The 27,649-nt window shown below is 46.6% G+C and overlaps 1 protein-coding gene across 1 annotated transcript; it reads right to left on the reverse strand.

Annotated features, from left to right (window-relative positions):
• Nucleotides 1-275: 275 nt before the first annotated feature.
• On the reverse strand, nucleotides 276-27,649 carry efnb2a (ephrin-B2a). Its single transcript, XM_078263007.1, has 5 exons — nucleotides 26,781-27,649; nucleotides 15,015-15,298; nucleotides 5,360-5,452; nucleotides 3,959-4,069; nucleotides 276-1,711 (listed from the first exon to the last, which is right to left on the reverse strand). The coding sequence occupies exons 1-5, from the start codon at nucleotides 26,891-26,893 to the stop codon at nucleotides 1,305-1,307; spliced, it is 1,008 nt and encodes a 335-aa protein (XP_078119133.1). The 5' UTR covers nucleotides 26,894-27,649; the 3' UTR covers nucleotides 276-1,304.

Here is a 27,649-nt window from a genome sequence, read left to right on the forward strand (position 1 = left end):
TTCAAAGTGCTGCTCTATGTATATGAAAGTCCTCCACTCTTCCCAGGAGCCACCTGGGCAGACCTCACATGCGCCCTATTGTCTAGCGAAATACAAAATCCATTTTTTTCACGCCCTCGCCACTCCTGGCCACTGTTGGATCACTTGTGTTTGAACGTCACGTACGATATGACATGTCACTAAAGGAAGAAAAAAAAACATCGATCTGCATTTGAACTGAACCGGGATATGAAAACCAGATACGAGCAATCAGTAAATGTTGACAGTACAAGAGAATCTATTTTTCTTCCTTAAAACCTTCAAGTAACGTCTGAAAGAAGTGATTTGCTGAAAAACATATCTGGGAAACGAGGAGAGATGGTGCAATCCACACTTCAACCCAAACAGTTCACATTGACTGGTGAGACAGTGTGTGTGTGTGTGTGTGTGTGTGTGTGTGTGTGTGTGTGTGTGTGTGTGTGTGTGTGTGGGGGGTGGGGGGGTTGAGTGTGTTTGTATGTGATGGTGAGCATGTGGGTGGCAGGGTGAATGCGTGATCTCCGTGAGTCAGTCAGGAAAGTCCCGGAGAGGATCGCTGTAAGAATCTCTCCCCCCTTCCCTCGTGCGACTGGTTAATCCACAGAGCATCTCCGGCTAGTGTGCATCAAGGGAGGGCAGCCATTTTGTGAGTTAATGGTTCTGCCCATATTTTCCTTTACATCTCCTCCTCGCTCGTTTTTGTTTGTTGTCTCTTTCCCTCTCTTTTTCCAAGCAGTAGTCTCTTTTAAAGATGAGGCCAAAGATTCCTTCCCCTCCTCTCATGCCAGTAAACCTTCACGTCCATACATACATCCGTCCGTCCGTCCGGCCTAATCCGAGGAAAAGAAAAATCCCTGCTGTGCATCTGTCTACGTTTCTCTTCTCCACAAACACTCAGTTCCCCCACAGTGCTGGCTGCGGTGCACAAAACAAAACAAGGGAGCAGCGTTGGGGAAAGAAGAGCTGGTCCTCTCTATTTCCCAAGAGCCCCAGAGAGCAGCAGCAGCAGCAGAGGCAGCGCTAGCATTTCACCCATCCCGTCCACACCGACTGGGACCAAACCACAGCAACAAGGTATCAGCAAAACTTTGATAAAGAAAAAAGCAGTGACAAAACATCAGAGACGAGGAGGAGGAGGAGGAGGAGGAGGAGGAGTCGACACACAGAGACAGAGAGAGAAAGAGCGAGAGTGATTGCGGGCGTGCTGGCGGCGCCAGCCGAAACTAAAAACCCACTCTGCCCGGGATTGTTCCAGTTCGTCTCTTGTTTTTTTTAAAAGTTCCAGCTCAGACCTTGTAATAGATGTTGGCCGGGCTCTGCGGGGGCATCTCCTGAACTATGTAGACCGGGTGGCCGTAGTCGCCGCTGACCTTCTCGTAGTGCGGGCAGAAGACGCTGTCAGCAGTCCTGAGCGGGATGATGATGTCACTGGGCTCGGAGCCGTTATTGTTCCCGCCGCCGCCGCTCCGTTTGGGCGTGGCGAGGGTGCTCAGGGAGAGCGTGGCGGCGTGCTGCGGCGAGTGCTTGCGGTGCCGCCGCCGGTACTTGAGCAGCAGCAGGACCAGCATGATGATGATGATGATGAAGATGACGCTGCCCGAAGCGATGCCGACGAAGATGGCCACCTCGGAGCCGATGGCGCTGGAGGACTTTCCGCCGGTGTCAGTGTCGCCGCTTTCTCTGGGCGCTACACCTGGGAGACAAAGGGAGGAAGAGTGAGCGAAATGACTAAATGAGCCGTGTGTTTGCAGGCTTATTTTTCATCTCAGAGTCAAAGTCAAATTACATTGTGGGAACCTTAGATCATCAAACAAAGAGAGGGCACGAGGTACGCCCAGAGAAAAATAATTTCTCTGTGGATTGAGCTTTTTGATAGTTTACAGTATTTTATAGCACCTTGACCTTCCTTTAAAATAAGAAAAGGCATTAAACTCTCACACACGTAAAGAGAGAGGTGAGACAAGCTAATCATCCAGATGGGTTAGGGTTAGCATACCCACTCGGACTATCTTTCCACAAAGGTCAAGGTGTTGCACTTTGTTGTGTCAGACATATAAAAAGAGCTTGAGAGAACCTCTGTCTGGTCAATTGCTGTGTGAAGTGGTTTTGATTTTGGGACTGTCCATTTTGGAAAGTTACAAAAAATGTGTAGGGCTGCCCTCTCTGAGTCGATTGGTCGACAAATCTGTCGTTTCGGTCTCAGTCGACTAAGGCTTATTTAAGCGATCCTCATTGTTTTGTGCTTTTTACTGCGTAATTATTTATTTCCAAGAAATTGTTAGGCAGACAAGAAGTTTCCAAGAAACTTCTGAGCACATTTCTTTTTTCTTTTTTTTTTTTTTTACTTTTTGCATGATTCTTTGTGGAGAAACTCAGTTTAACAGATCTGTCGATTAAAACTAATCGATTGGTCGGTAAAATCATGTGAGTGTGTAGGGCGATGCTGTACGAGGATCCAAAACACTTCAATTGAAGCTTACAGAACCCTTTACAGGAAAGATGGGAAGTTGTGTTTTCGGCAGTTTCCTTTCCAATTCATTCTTCACAATCTTGTCATCGAGTCACAGTAAAGGTGAAGGAAAGGGGCCAGTAGAACAGTGGCTGAGAGTGAAGCCTGCCTATAGAGGGCTCTTTGTATAAAGGTCACATTCGATCGGTGGCTATTCAAATTCAGCCGGTGGAGACGGCAACCTTGAAACTAGGACGAGTGCAGCCTGATAGGAGATACAATGGCTGGGCTAGATATAGGCAAATGGCACTTAGATAAATTGCATTTTGAAAAGACATAAAAAAAAAAAAAGTAACTTAATTTTCTGACTAACTACCCCCGGAGGGAAGAAAATAAGAAAGAAATATTTGATGTCTTCATGAGACATCAATTATGGAAGCCAAGCTGGGCTCTGACTCACAGCGATGGACATTCTGGTTCCTATCCAACACCTCAGGGCGGGTGTGTTCTGTTCTCCCCAGGACAGAGCGTGTTCCCTGAGCAGGCAGGATTACTGTGTCTCCCTGTCTGCCGCTGTTCTCCTGAGGGCCTCAAAGTGCTTTCGCTGTGGTAGTGGGGTGGGGGAGTGGATACAGGATGGCAGGCAGCCCAAAGCAAGGACCCTTCCGTTGTTTTACAAGGGGATTATGCTGCCTCAGACGCTCTGCCCATAGCACTCTGACGCCCATATGCTCCTGATAGCTGCCGGGACGGAGGGCTGGGACATAAAACACAGGCGAGAGAGACGGGGAGATGGAGAGAGCAAGATGCTGATGTCTGCAGAGAACAGTGCCAGCGTGGCAGAATGGCCGATCTGCATGCTCAAGGTCAGGATGGATTTGGGAGTGAAAACAGAGAGAGTCAGGTGAGGCCGCGCTCTCAATGAGCCAGGACACGGGGGGAAGGGGGGCCCTTCCTGTTTCTTTTTTCTGAGCACAGCTGGCTGCGGAAATTGCCGGTCTGAATTTCTTCTCGGGAGATTCTTAACTGCAATATAATAGTAGAGATAAGAGCGGTCTGCATGTAGCGTCTGTCCGAGTTGTGATTCGGTGCAGAAACAAGTGTGTGTCTGTACTAAGAACAGGTCGTTAAAAAGATGGCAGACAGCGATCAGATCATTTTCTTGAAAATGTCGCTTAAGCGGCGGGTTTAAGGCTGGACCGGGGCCAGCGTGGAGATACCTTATAAGTCCTTGGGAGGCCGCAGATGCCTATCAGTTTTATGGGCAACATTCAATTACTGGCTGATGAATCGCTGACCTTTCTTTCCCTTCACTTTCACACGCACACCTCAGTGACTCTCGCAAACACACACACACACACACACGCTTACTTAGCGCTATCTGCTCTTAGCTGACCGAACAATCGCTTGCCCTAATGCCAAATTGGTTCAATAAATCCTCCACTCAATTACCAATTTCCCGGGATTTAAGCTGCGAGTAGGGGGTCTCACCTGGTTTCTCCAGCACATCGTTAGGGTTGTAGGTCTCCTTGCCATCTGAATGCTTGGGAGGGTAGGGTACTCTGGTGGGGTTGTCTTTGGGTGAAATAGGATCAGTGGGATCTGAAAAAAATGCAAATAAGATGCATACGGATTAATGGGGAATTCTTTTTCACTGTAGTGTGTGTCTACGTGGATTAAGCTCATGGTATCTCCGTCCCCGCCCGTCGTGTGTAGGTGAACTGCTGGTGTTTAGTCTCAGCAACAAACCTACATGCTACCAGGTAAACACAAGGATGGAATTTTGGTACGGAAACCGGACAAAGGTTCGTACAAAATTGTGAACCTGTGCACCTAGCAACCACATTTTCCTACACTAGATCCATATACAAGCTAACCATTTTTGTACGTGTGGTTGTTCATGGCCCATATATCACTGTAATCAACCACAAAGAGTAGCTAAAGGTTGTTTTTGGTTCTGCAATGTTTCCATTTGGTTCCAAATGCTGCTAAACTGTGTGTCAGTGGTTCTGATGCTGAACAGTCACGCTAAATGCTGGAGTAATTCACTGAGCATCTGCTGTTACAATCACTAGTCTCAGGTTGAACTCCGTCAAGCTCAACCGAACCAAAACCAAACTTAATAGTACATTTCAATTAATAAAGCCACTGATTTGTAAGCAACTCTCAACACTGGAGCTGATGTTCAGTACTGTTAGGCAGCAGAAGCAATTCCCATGCCTGTGTAGCACCTGTTCCGTTCTTCCTCCGAGTGCAGACGCTGCGATTCCTTCCCTGACCTTCAGCGTTTCTCAGTAGCACTGGAGCAGGTGTTGACGAAACAGCTAAACCCCAGGTAAATGACTACTCTGGGTGGCAGCCAGGCAACTAACATATAAATAATTATTGCTATAATTAAGAAAGCGTCTGATTTGTCTGGTGTGTGATTCAGACGCAGTGTGCACACGGGGACGTCACGTGTCACACATACATGGCCAGACTCATGAGAATGATGTGTTTGTGGGCCTCCAAACTAGATTTAATGTGTAGAAAGGCTTCTAGTTGAAAGAGTATATAACAGCAGATGCTTCCAGTGCATGTGACCATGCAAGCATACACAACAGTGTGTGTGTGTGTGTGTGTGTGTGTGTGTGTGTGTGTGTGTGTGTGTGTGTGTGTGTGTGTGTGTGTGTGTTTCAGCGCGTTAGGCTTCCGCTAGATTACATCTCCTTCCCCCTCGCAGCCCCAGGTGTCATGGAGACGATGGAGCTGCATGCTGCACAGCCTCCTATGACCTTATTAGGGCATTTCAGAGTCTCACACTATTTTGCACAATGTACTAGCTCGGCATTGTGGCTGCCTGCTCATGCCCCGCAGGCACTCACGGCTGTAATTCAATAATACAATACTCACTTTGTCCCACTTTCATGATTATCTTCATGGACTTGGTCTTGCACACTCCCCCCTCCTGGTTGTCGATGCCCTCCATGGTGCTGTTGGATGTAGCTACAGCAGGCAGAAAGAGAGAGACAGAGAGAGACAGAGAGCGAGAGAGAGAGAGAGGGAGAGAGGGACAAGGTTAGAATGAGCTGTCACTGCGAGCATCTGGCACACAAAAGATGTGTTGGGGAAAGTATGTTGCCATATATGCCTTAAGCCTCTCATCTTGGAAAAAAAAGCAGCCAGTTTCCAAAGACAACATAGGCCCTGAGAGGAAGGATATGAGTCATATCCCCTTTAATAAAATCACAATTCACGTGTTCATCACCTCAGACGCTCTGCTCCGCTGGAATATATTTCACATCCCCAAAGTCAATTAGCTTGAGTAATTGTGACTGTAATATCTGTGCTGATGGGCCTCGTGAAGGAGGCAGTTAAAAGAGGTGAGGAGAGGTGAGAGACTGAGAGAGGGAAGGCAACCATGACTGCCACGACAGCGGCCATGTTGGCGAGCCGCGGGGAAATTCTGCGGTTTATCGTGCATTAGCGCTAACAACACTCCAGAGAGAGGTAGCCAGTTATTAAAGAACACACTTTTGGATTTTTTTTAAAGCCCTCAAATGCTCAGATCTAAAAGCCAAACTTGCTGCCAGGCTTAAAAAGATGGAGAGACCTGCTGACAAGATGAAAAAAAAAAATAAATTCAGGGATGTAAACAGCGAGGGTGGGTGAGGGGGGAGGGGGTGAGAATGTGTTGAAAAAGAAATAGGGCACTTTTCCAGGAGAGGCAGTGAAATTAAGGCAACAGAGGGACGTGATGAATACCTCAATGGCCCTTAGATGAAAATAGCTTAAAGGATCTAAAAAAAAAGACATTTACACACAGGAGAAAACAGAAGAGCAGCGCTAAACACTGTGTTTAAGGGACAGCAGCAGATGTTGGGATAGGAATCTGGAGGGGCGGAGCAAGACGTCCCACATGTGACAGGAGGAACAAAACGGGCCCTGTAAGCAGATGCTGTACGGGCCCTTTTTAAAAATGGAAACTGCACTTTTGATCAAATAAAGCTCTACTTGTGTCAGTCTTGTACAGATGTGGCCCACACACAGACAAAATGCTGCCATACTCCGCCTCTCTGCTGGTCTGCCCCCGGAGGCCACTGGACAGAACTGCAGCTAGCTGATCCTGAGTGGGAAAGGGAACAGGCAATAAGGAAGGGGGGGGCTTGTGGTCTATCAGGTCACTAACACAGAGGCTAACGAGCTGCCAGGGCTTAGCGGCTTGGCTTCCCGCCAGCGCGCATTGACCCGCATTCACTATACGACTGCCCCCACCAGCCTGACCCCCATCCCCTCCCCTCTGCTTCCTCTCAAGCCTCTCCTCTCTTTCGCCTCTCTTTCCCCTCCCATCAACAACACCCCATCCTCCCCAGTTTCCTCCTCTCCAGGGCGGCCACCTTGCAGCCACTACCTTCTTCCCTGAAACCCCTTTACCCCTGAACACACTCGCCGCCCCTCCCCGTCCCCGTCCCCGTCCCCACCTCGACATGTTCCGATTCCTGCAGCACTCAAAGCTTCTCCATCAACTGCAAGGGGATTGAAAGGCAAGTGTCGAGACCCTGATTGAAATAGCTTTGAGAGATGAAGCTCTGCATAGTCTGATGCTTTTCTCTTTCTCCTCCTCCCAGTTGTCGCTTTCTTCCTTTTCCACCCTCCCAGCTACCAATCATTTTGATCCGAATCCCCTTGCTTCAATAACATGGTGATGGGAGCGGACACAAAGAGCATGTTAACAAGGACTCCCTCCCTCCTTCCCACCCTCCACCTCGCCTCCTCTCTCCCCCTGTCTCCTTCTCTAGCTGACCTATGGCTTTCCAGTGGAGCCCGAAAAGCACATTACAGACAAAGCTTCTTAAAGGCTTGTGCTCCTGTGCCCGTGTGTGTGTGTGTGTGTGTGTGTGTGTGTGTGTGTGTGAGTGTGTACGTGCATGTGCGTGCGTTCACTTCATAAACCTGTTAGCACAACACGCGTGCATTTTACAATCATGCAGGATGTCATTAACCACCTTAACGCCGTTTACTCTGCAGAGTGATTGGCGCGATGACGGCGCATTAGTGCAGTTGTGTTTGCGGCGCAGGGAGCGTGGGATGTCGTGGTGCCTGCATGCTCATTAGCACTGGTGCCTGAGAGGTCAGAGTTCACAGGGTGTGAAGGGCGGTCAACTGCACAGAAGGTTTATTTAGGTCCCCCACTTGCATCACCTCCTTTCCCTTTGCCCTATTAAACCATTTAACACAATCTACACTGATGCTAAAAAAACAGAAACCTCCTTTTTGTAAAGCCTTCAAAAACTGATTTTCTTGGCTGCAACATTTCCTTGACATTTAAAAGAAGAAGAAAAAACTCTTCAATCCAGAGTCATTTCAAACTTGAAATTCTTCTTCCCCTTTAAATGCGGAGTAAAACACACACTCACTATGCCAAGGATGCAGTCCCGGCAAGCCTGACTTGGATTTAAACAGAATTGGATTGTTGAATGGGCTACGGCAGGCTGAATGACTTGGCCCTCCTCAACCCAGCCAGACAGGGCCAGGCTGACAGACTAGCTGGCTAGAGTTAACCAGCTAATCCATAATGCTGGGTGGAACACATTGGAGGAGTGGGGGGGGAGATAGACGTGGTTCATACAAGAGCTTCACAAATGGATTAAGTCCCCACCTAGCTGGCATTACAGCACCCAGATAGGACTCAGGGAGAGGGGGGAAAGGGAGACAGGTGAGGGAGTACAAGAAGGAAAAGGGAGGAAAAAATAGCGAGAAAGATAAATCCAATACTCTTGTGTGGGACCTTGTGCAGGGACACTGAGAGAAACACAGAGAAAAACAAGACGGAAAAAGGAAAAGGGACATCTGATTTTCCTTTACCATTCACTCCATCTTGACTGTGAACTACAGAGTCTATTTTCTTACTGCTTTCGAACAGGCAATGTGGTTAAGATGGGTTTTTTTGGGGTGAAGAAGATTAATCCCATACACACATACACACACACACACACACACACACACACACACACACACACACCTTCAACCACACACACATACATTCACACACACACACACACACACACACCTTGAACCACACACAAATGCAAAAACAGGCTCCGCAACAGGGGAAAAAGGCCATCAGGAAAAATCACTCACAGGCTGTGACAAAGTACCGCTTGAGACCAAAGTGATAGCTTGAGTGGGTCAGTAAAAAATGTTCCAGCGTGTGCACACACAGACACACACACACACACACACACACACACACACACGTCACATGTAGTTTCAAACAAATGGTAGAAGTGTGTGACTGACTGTCTGCATGTGTTAGAGCCACCTGTAAAACTAGCCACCAACCACAATCCCACCCCGCGTCATAAACACACCACAAGTGTCCCCACCCCCCACCCGTCCTCACCCTCCCTAACTTAATTTACCCTCCTTAACTTAATTTTCATCCCGTTTATCAAATCAAGAGAGTGGAAAATCACCAGGCGTTTAACGAGACAGTCAATTGTGAGCTGCCTTCTCCTGATGTAACTAGCAAATAGCAAGACAAACTCCACTTCTACAGATAGCTGTGCTAGCATTTAGAAAGCGGTGTAAAGCCCAGGTTTTATCATGATACACTATTATATTGATTCTTTGGACAACAATAGAACATTTGCTGACATCCCAAAGTCTGCCATGATGCGATTTCGATTCGTAACAATTCAGGGGCCTGTGATCGATATGAGATAACCGACTCAGGAAAAAAAACAACTACAATATTTTCACTTTGCATCGATGATATTGAAATGTTGATCATTGAATCAATATATCGATCCAGATCAATATATCTCTACACGGCTACATCTAGAGCTAGTTTCAGAGTAGCATATGGTAGTTTAGCTAATGTCGCATTCAAACAGTGGTGTTAGCAGTTAGCATTCTTGTCATTTTGAATAGCTGTAAGCAAATGTTTAATGTGTTGATATTTGTCAGGGCCATCCTAATGTCCTTTTTATGGCATTTTAAAGATTTGAGCATTTTTACAAATACTCTGAGTTCAAAATAGGGAACTATCTGTAGTCCAGTGTAAAGAACCTTGTAAAGCCTGAGAAACTACACTCTGAAAGCTTAGTCGCTAACATTGTCAAATTCTGCGGGTATAATTAACACACAATGCACTGCTGAGAAAAGACAATGCCTGGCCACTCATTATGGAACAGAGCAAAGGCATGGAGACTGGAGAGGCATCGCCGCAAGACAGATATAGGAAGGGAGAGCGAGAGTATTGCACACAGCAAGGCAATGAATGGACGGATGGACAGAGTGACGATGTGTCCCAGAAAGGGGAGACGAAAGGAAGACAAAGGCAGCTATGATCTAAACGCCGAGTGTAATTGCCATCCGCGGGGGTTTGCCATGGAGCATGAAGCCGTCATCACAGCGCTGTTGTTACGGACTGGTTAATACCCGTCACCACCGTGTGCCCTAATCACCCATGACAGGGGGGGCGCCTCTGTGTTCAGGGACCCCGGTGACCCGCAGAAAACAGGGCCAGGCCCAAGCTGGGTCGCCCCAAATACCCAAGGCTGTCTAATAACCACCACTACCAATCCCCGCTGTGCTCTCTCTCAAAACACAAACATTCTAAATCCATAATTTAAATCCACTTAAGTTGAAGTTATTGTTACGTGGTTATTACAGCAGCAATAAGTGGTTGTGGGTGCGAAAAGCAGAGTTGGACTGAGAGTTCCTAGCCACACAGACACATTGTAGCCTTTGACTGAATAAACCTGTCTCCCGTTATGATAACGTGACAATAATGTCACCCCCAATCTGGACGTATTGGGGAGAATAAAGAACTGATCGTTTCAATCAGACAAAGCAGACAAATGCGCATTTTGAATTCATAACAAAATTTAGTGAAAGGAATGTTTCCCCGTCAGAGCGTGCCTTGGAATCAGACAGCAATCAGAGCAGAAAGGAGGTGACGGGACTATTTTCTGTTGTGACTGAGGCAAAAGGTGATTAGAGTCTTGATGAAATTTCCCTGTGCGTGTCTCCTCTGACTGTAATTTCAGCCGTGTCCTTCTTCTGCCCTCTTTAGCTCATCTTCTCTATCGCTCTGTCTCCTGCTATGCCCCTATTCCCTTTGGCTCTATTTTCTGCTCTCTCTCTCTCTCTCTCTCTCTCTCTTGTTCACTCTCCTTCGCTTTTGTCACTCTTTCTGCCCCCTTTCTCTCCTGACTCATTTCTCTCTCTCTCTCTCTCTCTCTCTCTCTCTCTCCCTCTTTAGCTCATGTAACCATCCAGCCCACTACATTCTCGGCTGCAGGCCATGCTGCCGCAAACAATCACATCAAACACATCTGCTCTCAACTGGAGCCGCATTGTGCACACAAAAAAAACACACAGAAGTACGTACAAACATGCACATATGCATGCAGAGAAATGCACAAACGCGCCCACATGTAGGCGCAGTGAGAGAAATCTGCAGACATACAGCAGCCCCTTCTACGCACGAAAGAAAACACTTCAAGGCACCTAACCCAAACCATAACCATAACCATTGCCTAATCCTAGTGCAAGCATACACAACAGTGGAGACGTTGGGGGCTTAAAAACACCGATAAACCACATACGAGCAGACCTAGTAACACAGACTCACACACTTATCCGTTTTTTGTTGTTGTTGTTATTGGCCGCCTGTCAGTCTTCGCTGCAGTGACAGTACAAGGTAAGAGAGTCAGATGGGGGGTGGAGCAAACTCTCATCTAATCTAGGTCTAGCCTTGGCACAATACTCAACACAAGGCAGCGCTAATCCAATTGGTTGAGACTCGATCCGTAGCATTGATGTGGGGGCCTTGGCAATTGTGAGAAGAAATGGAGGATTAAACGCTGGTTAATTAATTACGTATCGAGTGCTCACTCCAAAAGACTAATGAAATCCTCGCGGTGAACTTTTCTGAGGCGCCGTCACACTCTGATGGATCTTGGACAGCACTGCTGGAGGGAAGGCAATGGTCGGACACACACAAACACACACACACAAACACACACACACAGGCACAAATAGCAATTTTGAGATGCTTTCACGTAGGGCTACACAGGGGCGAGCCCTGAGTACATATGTCTCTATTAATTCCCATAGCTCATTCGGCCGACACATAGGCACACGCAGTTACGCCCACAGGCAAAAATTCACACGTTGGCTCACTCCAACATGGCGAGGTAAAAAGTGAGTCTGATTCCATCTACGCACACCTTGGCGCATTTCTCTCACTCTGTCTGCTTTTGTGTGTTTGTTTGTTTGTGCTGTACTCCTGGTGTTTACCCATGCAAAGCCGGAGCTTCTCCAAGCGGCCGAACAAAAAAGGAATAGCGCTAAGTCCACAACATAGCACCACAATGCAACTGCAGTGGGCTGTTAAAGCTGCAGAACTGGGGCCAGAGCTAGCAAAGAAGAGGCAATTAACAGCAAAAACGTGACACACTCCAGTGGAGAAGCAGCTCCCCTCTTTCCCCTCTTTAGGCTGCGCATTAGCATTTTGGGTAGCTGGGATGGCGGCAGTGGCGGCGATGGGGGGGTGGGGGGAGCAAGGGATGGAGGAGTGGGGATGTCAGTGGAAAGGGAATTAGCAAGAACTGCAAAATTGGATTTTCCAGCCGGTCTTTTCAAAGTTCTGAATTGAACTTTCCCCCCGTTATTTCCGTTCCTATACTTGACGACTCGGCAGGCTGATGAAGAGGAGGGGGTTTAACGCGAGGCGGTGGGAAATTGAATATTCTCGTCTGCTCAGGCTGTAATAGAGAGCCACAGAGAGATATGGGTATAATAGATATTTAGATAGAGTGAAGAGGACTGCTGTTGTTGTCACAGGGCGTACTGCTACAGCTGTGTGTGCACAATGAAGCTGCTTCGACCTGCAGCTCCAGCCTCCTGAGGGGCGTGTGTGTGTGTGTGTGTGTGTGTGTGCACACGTGTGTGTGTGTGTTTCTGTCTCTCCTAACCACCCATACACCTACGTGTACCTGCGATGCTCTACGCTGCATGTTTCTGCATTAACCTGAACCTAACCCCGTCTTCTCTTCTGATTTGGATCCACCGCAATGCGATCACATTCAGCAGCGGGAGTGCCTTGCAGAGCGCCAGGAGAACCAGGGTAAGTAAACACCGGCATCGGCTCATCAATAATTAACTGCAGTGTTTGGGTGGAGGGAGACGAGGGGAGGATGATCATGTCTGCGCCTCTTCAGTCAAAAGCCTCTGTAGTACACACACACACACACACACACACACACACACATCTAATGGTTTGTTCGGCCTGTGTGGGTGTGGATGCTAATGCACCTGCATTCTTGCACAGGTGTACTTACTGTATGTGTGCATCCACCCCGGTCAGATAGCCCTATGTGCTTTTTTTACACTAACATGTAGTGTGCATTTGCCTACCAGCCAACCCACTATATATTAGCTCTGACATATTTGCCTGAACACGTCTCACCTGTAGGACCACTTAGACTCTAACACAGCAAGACGTGCCCTGCCATGCAAACATCCTGCGGCTATGACACATTAGCGACAGAGCGGCCACTGTTGCCTGTTTGCTTTAAAACTGAGTTAGGTAGAACTGAATGAGCATACTGTGTCAGTGAACCTGTTTTTGTTTTTTTTGAAACAGCTGCTTGACAGATCTCTCTGCGGGACTTCTGGGTACTGTGGAGCTCAGAGGAACATTTCAATTCACAGGAGTCGCCTACTGCAGGCACTTTAAAGTGGGGTTTATATACACTACAGTACAATTAGCTGTTACCTTGCACATATGTTTTTGCAAAAATCATCTTCCTGTACCACAATAGACTGCTTTGTTAAGAAGCAGTGTTTCCTGCTCATCTTTCCTCCTCTCTCCACTCTCCTTTCTTCCCCTTCCTTGGGCTCAGTCAGAAATATGGCCTTCCCCTACTGTGACAGCTCACAGATGGCTGTGGCAGAGCGTCGCAGATGGCCTTATCTGTGGCATACCCCCCACCACCCCCTATCAGTGCCACACAGATGGTTCAGTCCACCTCCCATGTTTCAAACTAGGGGGCCGTCGCTAAACCCCATCACAACTTCCTCCCAGGACGGAGTTAGTACATCACAGGCAATCAGCAAAGCCGAGTGGCCACACCTGCACTGTGAGACATTTAAACGTTTTGTTTTCAAATGCTATAAAATTGAATTAAAACACCCCAAATTCAATGGAAGTCATCATTATTTTACCCGCGAAGAACGTTCATGTATGCATCCAAGTTATTTTGGGGCAATTTGGTTGAAAGAAACCCATATTAGATAGAAAAAACGTAGAAAACGGGTTCAAATATGACCTGAGGACAAACACGAGCGTTAAGGGATCAGTGTGCTTCAACCAAAGTTGTTTCTACAAAGTGTCCCAACGCGTATAAAGGTATAAATCAGAAAAGGTGTGAGATTTCAGAAGCTGTTTCGCGATCTGACAAGCACTTAGTTTTAAGCATACGGACGTTTTTCCTTTAACTTTAAAAAGGTCTGCCTTCAAGACTCCCATCTTCTCATTTTGGATCTTGCTAGAGGCTTGATTTATACAAGAAGCAAATCCCATAGGGGGAATCTTTGAAAACACAACCGAGTGCTTTGAATGGACTTTTAGTTAAACTTCAAATGGAAGTGAAATGTTTACCTGTGTTACAGCTGTAGGATCTCTAGGGGACAATCATCCGAAGGATGGCCTCAAACGGTGTTTGGTGTTTTAAGCCCCCAACGTCGTCTTCCAGGCAGCGCTGCCTGGAAGGCACTAGGATTAGGCAATGGTTAGGGTTAGGGTTAAGGTTAGGGACCTTGAAGTCGACAGTCGCAGCGCTGCCTTGAAGTCGACGTTGGGGGATTAAAACACCACCGAGCGCCTCAAACTCTGATGATCAAGGAATTCCATGTCATACCTGCTCTAATAAAGTGAAGACAAATTTCCCCTCAACTTCTACCTCAGCCTCATCTACTTCACTTATTTCCTACATAGCTCATACTGTCCATCAACAACATCTCAGCAAGGTGTACCGACTTGCATTCAACTGTGCAGTTGTGGGGGGGGGAGAGCAGCACTGAATGCAATATGGACTACAAACACATAAGTGAAGTTGTTTTTCGCTTGTAATAAGTCAAAACAATCTGCCAATGGAACAAGTGAAAACTCAAAACTCAAAATATGATGACCCATATTTTACAAATAACAGAGCAGCTTAAAAACGTTACGAGATGTCCAAAAAAAGCTTGTTTCATCTGAGATACGACTCAAAACAAGATGTTTCCAAGTTAGGTGACTGTGTCTTATATTAAGTACTATTCGATATTTCCTAGAATATACTTTTTTTGCTAACCCTATTTTGAACCTATTTTGACTGATGATACCCCAAACTGATTCACTTCACCACACGACAAACTCCACCCATAAATCCAAGGTATGTCGACCAACAGCTGGTTCTTAAACCTCGCCGAAACGGTTTGAGGCTGTTTTGTTCCCACCTTAAATTATGCAAGTCTTAATTTATGATCCCTCCAGGGAGAGCCGTGTACTTACAGATGATGTAGTAGTCTCTCCCCCTGAAGAACTCCAGGCCCCACAGATTAGGGCTGAACTCCTGAAACTTGAGGGTGAACTTGACGTCCTGGTCGGGTTTGACGCAGTTGAGCAGCGGCGTGTCGGCCTTGGTGATGGTGCAGCTCTCCAGCTGCTCCCTAGGCACCATGTACACCTTGTAATACTCCACGCCATCGCTCCCCCCGCCGTCCACGCGTGGGCACACAATGTCCAACTTATCCCCGATCTGTGGGTACAGTACCACGCCTTGGCCCGGCACAAATCTGAAAAGGAGAAGCGGAGGGGTGGGGGGGGGGAAGAGGATATTAGTTAGATGCAGAAAAACTGATGATACGTCATTCATTATGCATTGCGGATTGGAGTGTTTACCATTGAGCCTTTCCATATCTTTCAAAATAAAAGAGAAGTGGGCTTAATTATTGATGTGGTAATTACTGATCGGGTCCATTAATTTTAGATGATGAGGGATAATGACGGAATGTGTGGTGTGTGTGTGTGTGGTGCGTGTGTGTGGTGTGTGTGTTTGTGTGTGTGTGTGTGTGTGTGTGTGTGTGTGTGTGTGTCTGTGTGTGTGTGTCTGTGTGTGTGTGTGTGTGTGTGTGTGTGTGTGTGGTGTGTGTATGTGTGCGTGTGCAGTGTGCAAAGTGACCCACGTATCTGAAGATAAAATCACAGCTTTTCTTCGACATTGTGGCAGGCGATGGAAAGAGAGAATAATTAACCGGATAAATGAGGAGACGGCTGCCAGGGAAATGGCAGAGCGGCGTTGGCATACAAAACAGAAAATTAAAAACAACAAAACACAAAAAAAAAAAAAAAAAACACTAAAAGCCCAGCTTGGTGATGCAAAATCAAGAACAACAAGAGGGAACAGCAGCAGGAACATGCACGCAGTTAGACGCAGAGCCTGGAGGGGGATGTCTGGGAGTGGAGTTGAATTTCCCTAAATTCCTCCCAAAAGTACAATAATGGCAACATTTAGTCTCCGAGTACTGAGAGCCCCTGCAGCATTCCTGTGATGGCATGCACACACACACACACACACACACACACACACACACACATATTTCACAGTTGGAGCTTGAGTTGGAGGTGAAACCTTGTATTTATCTGCTAAACCAATTTTCCCCACGTTTGAATACAATTTGAAATGTTAACCATGGACGCCCTGGAGGCCTTTTATAGCATAATGTGAAAACTGGTGCATGTCAGTAGACAGGAATGGATTGCAATTACTGACTAGAGAATAAGTTGGTAATATCTAGTGGGAGCATTTAGGTTTACACATTGCTCATATATTACGTACTTGGGTTCTGTGCATTCTGTGTGTGGGTGAGCAAAAACAAATGTCCCCTGTGAACTAAAGCTGATACTAAGTCGACTGAGCTGTTAGTCGACGAGTTGGAAACTGTTTTGATAATTGAGTCATTATTGAAGTCATTTTTCAAGCACAAATATGGAACATGACCTCGTTTCCCTTCTAAATTGTGAGGATAAAAGAAGACATTTGACGACATCACCTTGGAGTTTTGGGAAATTGTGATGGCCATTTTTGAGCAAAATAGAAATTTGGAGCACATCAGCAACACTTCATTTCCTGCATTGTGGTGAATTTTTCTGCAACAGTGTGTGCCTTTTCTGCATCAAGTTATGGTGCAAATGTCTTTATTTATGTGAAGGAAATTATAGTACGGTGGGTTTTTTGGGGGGGTTGCACAGGCCAGTTTGGATTATTCCCCATCGCCCCTGTAAATTACACCTAGGTTAAGTGTGGGCCGGCCCCGCATCTCCAAGTGAACTTTGACTTCTTTTCCTGGAAGAATCTAAGATTATCTCATTACAAAAGCAATGAGATCGAAAGCAGCCCACTCTGCCCCCCCCCGCCCCCACCCCCCCAGTGAGCCGGAGCACCAGCGTACTGTAAGCCTTTCACTGGGTTTTTTTCTTGACTACAAAGACAGCCACCGCAGGGCAGCAGGGGAGCCTTCACACAGGGGACCGGTGGCAAGGCACAGTCGATTCATAATTAACAAAGAGCATTAAATGAAATAGCGGGGGGGGATTCAACACATCATCAGTTTTATATATATAAACATACTGGCTGCTAGCTCTCACGGAACCATTTAATCTTCTTCTTCTGTCTATCTCTGTCACACACACACACGCACACATTATTTCTCCTCCCGTCTCCAGCAGCATGCATCATCCTCCTCGCTTCTGGGCGGGAGGCTGGTGCATGAGTGAGCACAAGATACACACATAGGCGCACGCACGAGCTCCACGTGCACACGCAGCGGCTAACTAGGCCGAGAGAATATTTTTTCTGCCCCCTAGGGACACACTCAGTGGTGGTACAGTGTGTCCAGTGATGGACACAGGGAGGGAGAGAGAGAGAGAGAGGGTATGTATATGTCCATGCATCAGGGCACCATCTGGCATCAGCTTCTCATCTGTGTGTGTGTGTGTGTGTGTGTGTGTGTGTGTGTGTGTGTGTGTGTGTGTGTGTGTGTGTGTGTGTGTGTGTGTGTCCAGAGGAAGGGGGGATGAGGAGGGAGAGGTGGAGCACAGAGAGAGAGAGAGAGAGAGAGAGAGAGAGAGAGAGAGAGAGGGGAAAGGTCCTTAGAAAAGCCTTGGGGGCTTCACTTCTTCACTAAGACTGGAGCTGGAGGTGTGTGCGTTAGCCTTGTGTGTGTGTGTGTGTGTGTGTGTGTGTGTGTGTGTGTGTGTGTGTGTGTGTGTGTGTGTGTGTGTGTGTGTGTGTGTGTGTGTGTGTGTGTAAGCATGGCTGCTAGCATTCATTCATGCGTGTTTATACAGGGTGAAAGCATGCATGCATGTGTGCGTTTGTGTAGCGTAGCTTGTGGCGGCCATTATTTATCTAATGAGGTTAATCTATACGTGCTCCAGCCCTCTGCTTCCATGATGACAACACAACAGCAGATCTCTATCCTGCAGCTTCGCGTCCTTATCGCCATGTCCCATCATGCTCAGCTAGTCAATATCCCTGTGTATCAAAGTTGATTGCTTCTGTCCTCCGTCTCATGTCCGTGCGTCACGTTTAAAGCTAAAGTCAGGAAGGGTTCAGCCTGGATTGGCATAAAGGCTGAAGCCATGCGCAAACAGTTAGCATGGCTCTGTGTAAAGTTCAAAAATACACCTGCCAACAATTCCCATCTTGTTTAGAGCTGCAAAGATTAGTCGATTAGTTGTCAACTATTAAATGAATTGATTTGAGTCATTTTTTTTATGAAAGAAAGAAAAAAAAATTATCTGATTCCATCTTCTTACACAAACAACGCTTTTAAGGGTAGTTTCACTAAATACTGGTTTTGTTGGTACAATTTTTTATAAAGAAATAATTTTGACACATAACTCCCTAAAGCAGAAAAACAAAAAACTCTCGAGGCTATTAGAAAGTCAGAAACACACACACACACACACATACAGGTGTAGGCCCACACCTACTGTAAAGTACATATGCATACATCCGCTCACACCTTTCTGACAATGCTATCTGCTCTGCTAGCATGAATGCTAGCAGGAGATCAAACGTGACTGAGCCAACAGAAAGCTAACGCACGGGCAGAGCTGCAGCACACGGCACACAGCTGAAGCAAATGTCACTGCTTCTCTCACACACACAAACACACTGGCTGTCTAGTGTGCTTCTCCTACACAATATGAGATATGGTATCATAATGGCTGTATCCTGTTCTTTCACTGCCTTTACAATTCCAAATTGAGATCTGCCCTAGCCAGGGGCACACAAAAAAAACACACACACCATCGTCTCTGTTACATTCTGGTATTTTAGCCAGCTGATTTACAGCAAAGTGCTGTATAATAAAAGCATTCACTAAATGCTGACAAAGAAGAAAACAACTGTTTGAATGTGGGTTTAAAGAAGCTGCCAAGAGGCTGATGCAGGGCGAATTTGAGCTATTCTGGATTGTCTCCTAGAGGGAACACAAAAGGAGGGGGAAGAACCGGCGAGGAACGAGAGAAGAGACGCGGAGACAGGGAGATTGTCAAGTCAGACACTCATTCATTAGTTCTGCCCCTCCCCTCCCGAGCTCTGCCTCCTCCCCCTGCCTGCGCCGGGCCGTGGCTGGATATGTGTGTGTCGGATAGCAGACACCTGGCCCACTGGCAGCCAGTAGAACCAAACTCCAGGTAGAGGTCACACACACACACACACACACACACACACACACACACACACACACACACACACACACACGATGATGCAGCTGCTGCAGAGATAGCAAAGATGAGTAACAAACAAAAGCTTGCCCCGCCATCTCATGATTCTAAATGCATTTGACCCCTACCCCCCATCCTGTTTTCAGGCACACTTGGCCATTCACCCCTCCTGCCCCCCCTTTCTTTAGTAAGGCCCCCCACCGTAAATATTCCTGAGCTCAAGAGCACTTTATTACAGAGGTCTGGCGCTGTGCTAGTCTGCAGATTAGGCATTAAAAGGCATTACAGGCTGGATGTAAACATTGTGAGCTAATGTAAAGACATCCATTTACTGTGAGTCGGTATCGGCTGGCTAATTAAATGCAGTTAACGGCCGTTGTTCTTCCCGCGGGACGCTGGTAGAATGTAGAACTTGAAATGTTCCATGGATATTAGAGCAACAAAGATTCATCCATTAGTTGTCAACTATTACGACTACATTTGGATAATCGATTAATCGGTTTGATTCATTCCTAGTGCCTTCACTCTTCACTCTGTGACGGTAAACTGAATGTCTTTGAGTTGTGGACAAAAGCAAGACCTTTGAGGACGTCGTCTTGGGCTTTGGGACATTTCCTGACATTTTACAGACCGAAGAAGAATCAAGAAAATGATCGACAGATGAGTCGACGGCGACAATAAGCGCTAGTTGCAGCCCTACTGAATATTGTGGTGGTTTTCAAATTGTACGCCCGTGTCGTGAAAATAATACATGGCACAGTATAAAAGTGAAACCTGGCAAAACATGACGTCTCACGACATACAGTAGCGCTCCTCTTCTTCCTCCTCTCATCAGTGTTTACCCCTCTATCCGCTCTCCTCCACTCCCCTACAAACAAACGACCGCTCTGCCCGAGGCCCGCCTCACTCCTCTCATCTCTAACCACAGCCGCCAGGCCATTTGCTGAGAAGGTGAGAACAGCCACAGGTACCCCAACTCTCTCCTCGACACTTCCCCCGTCCCTGCCAGAGTTAGAAATCAAAGCTTTTATCACACTGACAAGGAAATTGAAAAGGAAACAGACCAAAATCAGACAGCTGCAATTTCCTTCTAACAAAAACAAAAAAATGCCGTCACAGCTTTTCTGTGGAAAAAGTTTTTTTTTTTTTAAAAAGCAGGGACTTGTGCCTGGGATTGCACGTCCATAGCTTGCTTTGTGATGACTGGAACTTTGGGACTTTCACAAAAAAAAGGAACGCATCGATGAAATGATCTTGCGGTGATTCCTGGAGAGCTGACATGACTGACTGTTTTTTTTTCTCATTTATTTTCTAACCACCTTTCTCCACCTTTAGGTTTGGTGTTTTTTTTAGCGTGTGTGTGTGTGTGTGTTTGGGGAGGGGAGATGAGAGGAAGTGTTAGGGGCAAAAGGAAAAAAAGGAGGAGGAGGAGGAGGAGGACTGTAGTCCTGCTTCCTGAGGTTATGACCGCTGCATCTATCACCAATAAAAAAAAAAGAAAGAAAGAAAACAACAACACAAAAAGTAGGATCTCTCATCCGTGAGTCTCTGAACTCTTCTACCTTCTCTCTCTCTCTGTCTCTCTCGGACGGTTTTCCCTGCGTCCTCCTGTCGCTGCACATCTCCATATAACCCCCTTCATTCCTTCCCTTCCTCCCCCCATGTCTCTCTTTCCGACTTTCTATTTAAACCACTGGACTGTTGGATTTGTGTGTGACAAAAACAGAGCCCCGGTGGCCCGCCCCGGTGTAATCCCCAGTCCCAATCTCCCCTCCGTTCTCTTCCTGTGGCCCTGAAGTTATAAGAAAACAAAGAGAAACGAGGGGAGGGTGAATATTTACTGCAGATGGAGAGCAACTGTTTGACTCTGAATCCCCGCTGCAATGCGAGGATTCATTAAGGGCGGCAGACAAAGAGGCCAAGCCGGGGCATGGTGAGGGTTAATCCACCCGCAAATCTTTCGCAGCGCCCCAGCTTTCGCCCTCGGTCGGCCGAGAGGACAGAGGTCTCCACGCCGCGTGTCACCCTATACCCCCCCCCCACCCCTCACCGTCCCCTTCTCTGTGGTTGTGTCTGCTCTCCAAGCCTCGGCCCTACCTTTCATCCAGTAATCCAGGCCTTTGGGTTCTGAGCAGGCCTAGACATAATTACCCTCCTCGCCCCCCAAGGGGGCCCCGACGCTTTCTTCTCTCCCTCTCTGTTTAATTTCTCTCGCTTCTTCCTATTTCTTTCGCTCCCTGTTCTTTTATTACACAATCTTAATCATCAACTTTTCTCTTTCTCTTGGAAGGAATCATTAAAAAAATAAAAAAATAAAAAAGCCACGTCAAACCTCCATAACCCTGGCAGTGTGAAGCCAACATGGCTCTCCCTCTCCTTCCTTTTTTTTTTTTTTAACCTCACCCTCTCTGCCGATCGATGCAGCTAAATTAAAGCAACTGATCTTTCTCTCTCCCTCTCTCTCTCTCACTCTCTCCCCGCTCCAGAAAGAAAGGGAAGACGAGAAAAAGGCAAAATTAGAGGCACTGCAGGGGTTTGGGAGGAAGAGGGAAGGCACGGTTACCACATTCAGCACACAAGGCCTCGTCAGTCATTCATGATGGACTTGCATCTCTATGCTCACCCCTCTCTCTCTCTCTCTCTCTCTCTCTCTCTCTCTCTCTCTCTCTCTCTCTCTCTCCCCCCCCCCCTACATTCACAAAAGGACCCACAGAGGTGCCCCCGTCACTGCCCGGTCACAAAGGGCCTTTGGGCTTCTATGTAATCTCTTAATGAACTGCCGTGGAAGAGAGGGAGCGCTCCTTTTACATAAAGCATGTAAAGGAGGCTTCGCTTTTGTTTCTCCCTCCCAACTACAAAATGGATTAGCAGAAGAAGGAGGTGTGTGTGTGTGTGTGTGTGTGTGTGTGTGTGTGTGTGTGTGTGTGTGTGTGTGTGTGTGTGTGCGGGGAGGTGGTGGGATCATTCTCTTGTTTTTTTTTTTCCTTCTGAGGTTCATGGATAAGGGCAGTAAAGTAGTAAAGCGCAAAAAACAATGAGGTTTAATCGACACAGTCGTGGGCCCTGTGGAGTTTTTTTCTTTTCTTTTTTTGATGGACGCACACACACACACACACACACACACACACTTAGTACACACCGAGTAAGAGCTAGAGGGAGCCTAGCTGTTTCTTTATCCTCAACCCCCGGCCTACACACACAAAGGCATTAGACTGGCCTTCACATTTCTAACATTCATCCCTCCTTGAATAGTCAAAAGAAGGAGACTAACGCAAAACCAAAAGAGGGACGCAGAGGCAGGGACAACTCGGGCTGTTGAGCATATTGCTGACCTGCTGCATAAAGATATTCAGGCTCCGGGGCTCTCCGTTAGCGAGCAGGAGGGAGTGACACACAGGCATGAGGACTTTCAACGAGCTGTGAAAAGAGATACACACTCCACAGCAAAAGTTATTTATCACACACTAACTGCGTGGAAAAACGAGCAGTACGGTGTTCTATCCTGATCCCAAACTTGTAACTTAACTCTTCCTCATCAACAGTATTGCTGCAACGACCGCTTATTTTCATAGTCGATTCATTAATAGTCTGGGGATTACTTTCTGGATGAATGGATGAGTTGTTTTGGTCTATAAAATGTCAGAAAATGGTGAAAAAAGTTGATCAGTGTTTCCCAAAAAGCCCAAGACGACGTCCTCAAATGTCTTGTTTTGTCCAAAACGTCAAAGATCTTCAGTTTACTGTCACAGAGGAGAGAAGAAACTAGAAAATAGTCACATTTAACAAGCTGACATCAGAGAATGTTTACTCTTTTTCATAAAAAAATGACTCAAACCGATTAATCGATTATCATAATAGTATTTTATAGTAAATATAGTTAAATGTTGTATGTGTATACATGTTTATAGTTATAGTTAATTAAGTTGACAACTAATTGATTAATCTTTGCAGCCTTAAACAAGATAGGAATTGTTGTCAGGGGTATTTTTTGACTTTACATGGAGCCATGCTAACGGTTTCCGGCTGGAAGATATTTAGTTCACGTTCACAGAGAGGAGTGAAGAAACCAGGAAATATTCACATTTATGAAGCTGACATCGCACAAGTTTGACTTTTTTTTTTACATAAAAAAAATGACTCAAATCGATTAATCGATTATCAAAATAGTGGGCGATTAATTGAACAGTTGACAACAAATCGATTAATTGATTAATCGATTCACCTTCGCAGCTCTAATCAACATCTTCTCCCATGAGTAAAAAGGAAAAGTTGGGATTCATGTCAGCCAGAGAACTTGAACTACAAACTGAAGTGACTGTTGCTCTGCTCCAAAAAAGAAAGGAGCTCAGACAGAGCTAGTCGCCTGAACAGAAAGAGGCGAGTACTCGCACAATGATATCACTCGGTGGCCTTTTACCTCTGAACTCCTCACCCAGACACAACGCCGAGAATGTGCACATGCACACACTAATGCCGCGGAATGCCTACTGCGTTTGTGGCAGCCCGAGGCCTATACTTGCTCTGAGGGTGGACACATTTTCCTCTTTTTGTTTTGTCCTCCTTTTGGAGTCAAAAGTGAAATAACATACTAATTTGCAAGAGCTGCAGCTCCAAGATGGAGAAGGTTTCATGTTCTATGAGAAGGGCATTTTCAAAGCACAAAATGACTTGTTGGGCGATCCCTATATAGAAAGAAAGCTTTGCCAGTAAGCAAAGTGAAGTCCATACATAGAAAAAAAAAAATATGTTAGCAGTGTTCATATTTGCTGTTGAGTTGCCATTTTTGCATTGCTTTAGACTGCAATCTCTCCACACATCAGAGTCAAGCGTTCCCAGAACCATTTGGGTGTTTTGTCGTCACCCCCTCTCTATTGAGACCAAATGGTCATCAAATGGAACTATATAGCAGGGGATTACACATAACAACTCACTACATTAGGCTGTATAGCAGACACGCAGCAGCACAGGGCCATTTGGGCCGGGATATAGGTGTGCAAAGTGCAACCTCGACTGATATTAACCTTTAAACCTAGAGCTGGACGATATGGAGAAAATCAAATATGACGATATTTTTGACCAAATACAAAGTGATATTGTAGGGTTGACTTGTGGTGCTTTCACAAAATATTTACACAATGAGAGTTTTGATAAATAATCACCAATAATGTGGATACAATGACTAAGTGGTTAAAGGCAAATAATAGAACAATTACAACAGTCTGGTAAGTTCAGAAAATGACATCACTTTACTGTAACGCAGCCTTGAAAACCAGGAAAAGACAACACTTGTGTCATATAGGTTATCCAAAATCTAAGACGATATCTAGCCTCCTACATCGATGTCGATATAATATCGATTTATTGCTCAGCCCTATTTAAAACCTCGTTTTGTTCTACCCCTCTATCTTTTAAAACTAAACTATAAATGAGTGCGTCATTGGGTGCACAGTGTGGATTGAAACGCGTTGGGACCCAGACGACCGTGGCAGTCAAGAGGCTAGAAGGGCGAGCACCAGCGCTCTGTCCCGCAGTCAATACAGCCAGTCCTCCACATAATACTGAAATACATGGCACAGCCGCGGCACAAACAGACACACACACACACACGGCCCCCGAGTTAACCTTCCTCTACAGCAGCCATGGGCCGTGCAACAACAGACACCTGTTAGACCATCACGTCTCGATTGTGTGTGTTTCGGTGAAGGGAAAGGCAGCAGACAGTGAGGGGAGAGAGGGTCTTTCTGGCTGCGCCGGAGCCAGAAGCTGAAAAGCTGAATTATTGAGCGAGTTTGGCCGTTTGGCCGTGACCAAACGGCCACAAAGAGGGGCGCCCCCCGCCGGGCTGAGCGCAGGGGTGTACAGGGGGGGGGAGAAAGACACCTTTATTTTACTTGCAGAAAAGAGTTTAACCGCCATTCTTGGCCTGTAGGAATATTTAGGAGGCGCAGGATTGTTTGAGATGAGTGAATGTGATTTGACATACAAACAGGCAGGGATGCGAGAATGTAGTGTTCGGGGCCACCGTGTTTGTTCGCCTGATTTTACCTAATAATCACCCACCGATGGTCATAGTTAAAGCACTATTTTTTTTTAAACATACACGCATTGTGTGTACGGGACATCCTGGAATTGTACATCCGAACGCAGCCAGATCCGCGGTTGTGAAGCTGTTCTTTTTTTTACAGCCAGGCTCCAAAAAGGAGCAAGAAAAGGCTGCAAATGGAGAGCAGAGCAGCGGGCTGAGAGGCGCACCATGCACGGTCTAGTCAAAGTTTTTTTTTTTTTTATATCGCATTTCAACCATATAGCCCCACGATAATCCGCCCTACAATTTGGCTCGTTGATCTGAATCATTAGCCTAATGATTTTTTTATTCTATCCACATACACACACACACACACACACACACACACAAAGACACATACACACCGTGTTGGAACCCGCAGCAGAGCATCAGAGGCCCGCTGCTGCGTCCCAGCCTTAAACACACAACACTCATTTCTCTTCGATCTCTCTCATTAATATTATCTTCATTACGGAGGATACAGATCCAATATTCGATCCAGTGAACTGCGAGGGAATAAACGGGCCTGCTAATGAGCTCAATACAGCTTCAGAGCTCTGCTATTTTAATTGATTCGGACCTGTTACAGTCAGATATGAATTATAATAGCTTACGCCTATAGTCCAAGTTAATATTGACCGAGGAAGCGAAGCGTACAGCTACCTTCCGAATGAATTTACTTCCCAAAAACCCAAAATGCGCCACGTCTGACTAACTCCGCAGAAATATGCCATTAAACAACAAACAATGGACGAATCGCACAAACTATACCGAGCTGTGTCCTTGTGAGGCGGGTTTGCGTGCCGCTGACTGCACCAAGACGCTCGGCCGATCGGCCCTCGCTGCCCGCTGCTCTGTGCGTAAATATTCCCCAACGGCGACAAGACCCGAACAGTTCATGTATGAGTTCAGCGGCGAAGCAACGAGCAGAGCCAAACACAGTTTCCCTTATCTTGACAGGTGTTTTGGATGATGGCTTTATCATTTAGGCTCATATGTATCTTGTAGTTAACCCCGAGCATTCTCAGTGATACAAAGCCAAACTCCGGTCAGAAAATGTGGGAGTTAAGCTGCAGAGCGGGTACAGAACTGATCCATTTAGTTAGGATCATTAAGGTTCTCTGGGAAACTCGGCATACAGATGACTAACATAAGCTGTATTTATTTTTGATAAAAGTCTTACTTTCGAGACAGGATTCCAACAGATCGCTGTGAAGATAGGCGAATATAAATTCAAATTTGAAATCAGGCTACTCTGAGAGCTCTTTGTTCACCTCGACGTATGCTGAATTGAAGAGTTGTTTCTGTATTTTACGCGTAGCATAGAAGACATGGGCGGCAAGTAAGCCAGCATTAAATTGCCTGATTTTTCAACGGAGTCTGGCATGAAATGGTCGCCGCACGGGAGCGCGTATATACGGCGCTGTACGGGGGCCAGTAGTCTATAGGCTAGTACGCGCGGCTTGTGCTCCACTTACTTGGTATTTGTTGTGTTCCAGTAGATGGACTCCAGGATGAGCGCCCGGCACATGTCCACTTTGAAGGCAATAAACAGAACTCCAAAATAATATCTCCACATCGAGTCCCCCATGGTTAGCCTGCGCGCCTCCGGGTGGGTGCACAATCCTTCTCACAAAAAAAAGATAACCAAATATGTCCACAACACACACAAAAATAAAGCGCTCCAGAAAAAGGCTGACCGCGGCAATTTCTTCACCTTATATCCCGATCCAGTGGGGATGCGCACGGACCACAAACCCCCGATCACACGTAGCCTACCAGAGCATCTCCCGATGAGAGACCTGCTCCAAAAAACCAAAAGGCGCACGCTCGGCTGTATAGTTTACTCAGCGGACAGTGTCTTTATATTCTCCCCTGTTCAGAGCTGTAATACATCCCTCAGAGAGAAAAAAGTGCTGGTGTCCGCTGTGGGCCGGGCGGCAGATGGAAATCAATACAAATATAAATCCCCCTGCGTTATTATAGTCCAGCAATGCACGCCGAAATCCCGAGCAGCAGCAGCGGAGAAGAGGACAGTGATGTCTGGTGGAGGAATGGAGAGAGAGAGAGCGAGAGAGAGAGAAAGAGATCCTCTTTCAGCTGGCGCTCAGACACAAACTGTGGGTGACAGCAGCAGCAAAATGAGGAGGGCGAAACAATGAGGTCGGATGGTCAAAATGGAGAAAACGATCAAATATGAGAATGAAAGAAATCAAAGGAGCTGGAATGGAAGTTCTCATACTAGAAAAGTGCTGCGGCGGAATTGTGCAAATCCGTCCCCAAAAAACGGCCGCGCACAACGCAGGGTATGGTGATGCCTCAGCACTGCTCCGAAACCTGGATGGGA

Source organism: Sander vitreus, chromosome 11 (genome assembly GCF_031162955.1).
Source record: "Sander vitreus isolate 19-12246 chromosome 11, sanVit1, whole genome shotgun sequence".
NCBI lineage: Eukaryota > Metazoa > Chordata > Actinopteri > Perciformes > Percidae > Sander > Sander vitreus.

What these genes read in the sequence shown, in the direction of transcription:
- efnb2a (XM_078263007.1), bottom strand. Translation starts at nt 26,893, where the DNA reads ATGGGGGACTCGATGTGGAGATATTATTTTGGAGTTCTGTTTATTGCC. An exon ending in AATCATGAAAGTGGGACAAA is followed by an intron (nt 4,070 to 5,359) that starts GTGAGTATTGTA and finishes CATTTTTTTCAG; the next exon opens with ATCCCACTGATCCTATTTCA. An exon ending in CGATGTGCTGGAGAAACCAG is followed by an intron (nt 1,712 to 3,958) that starts GTGAGACCCCCT and finishes TTTGTCTCCCAG; the next exon opens with GTGTAGCGCCCAGAGAAAGC.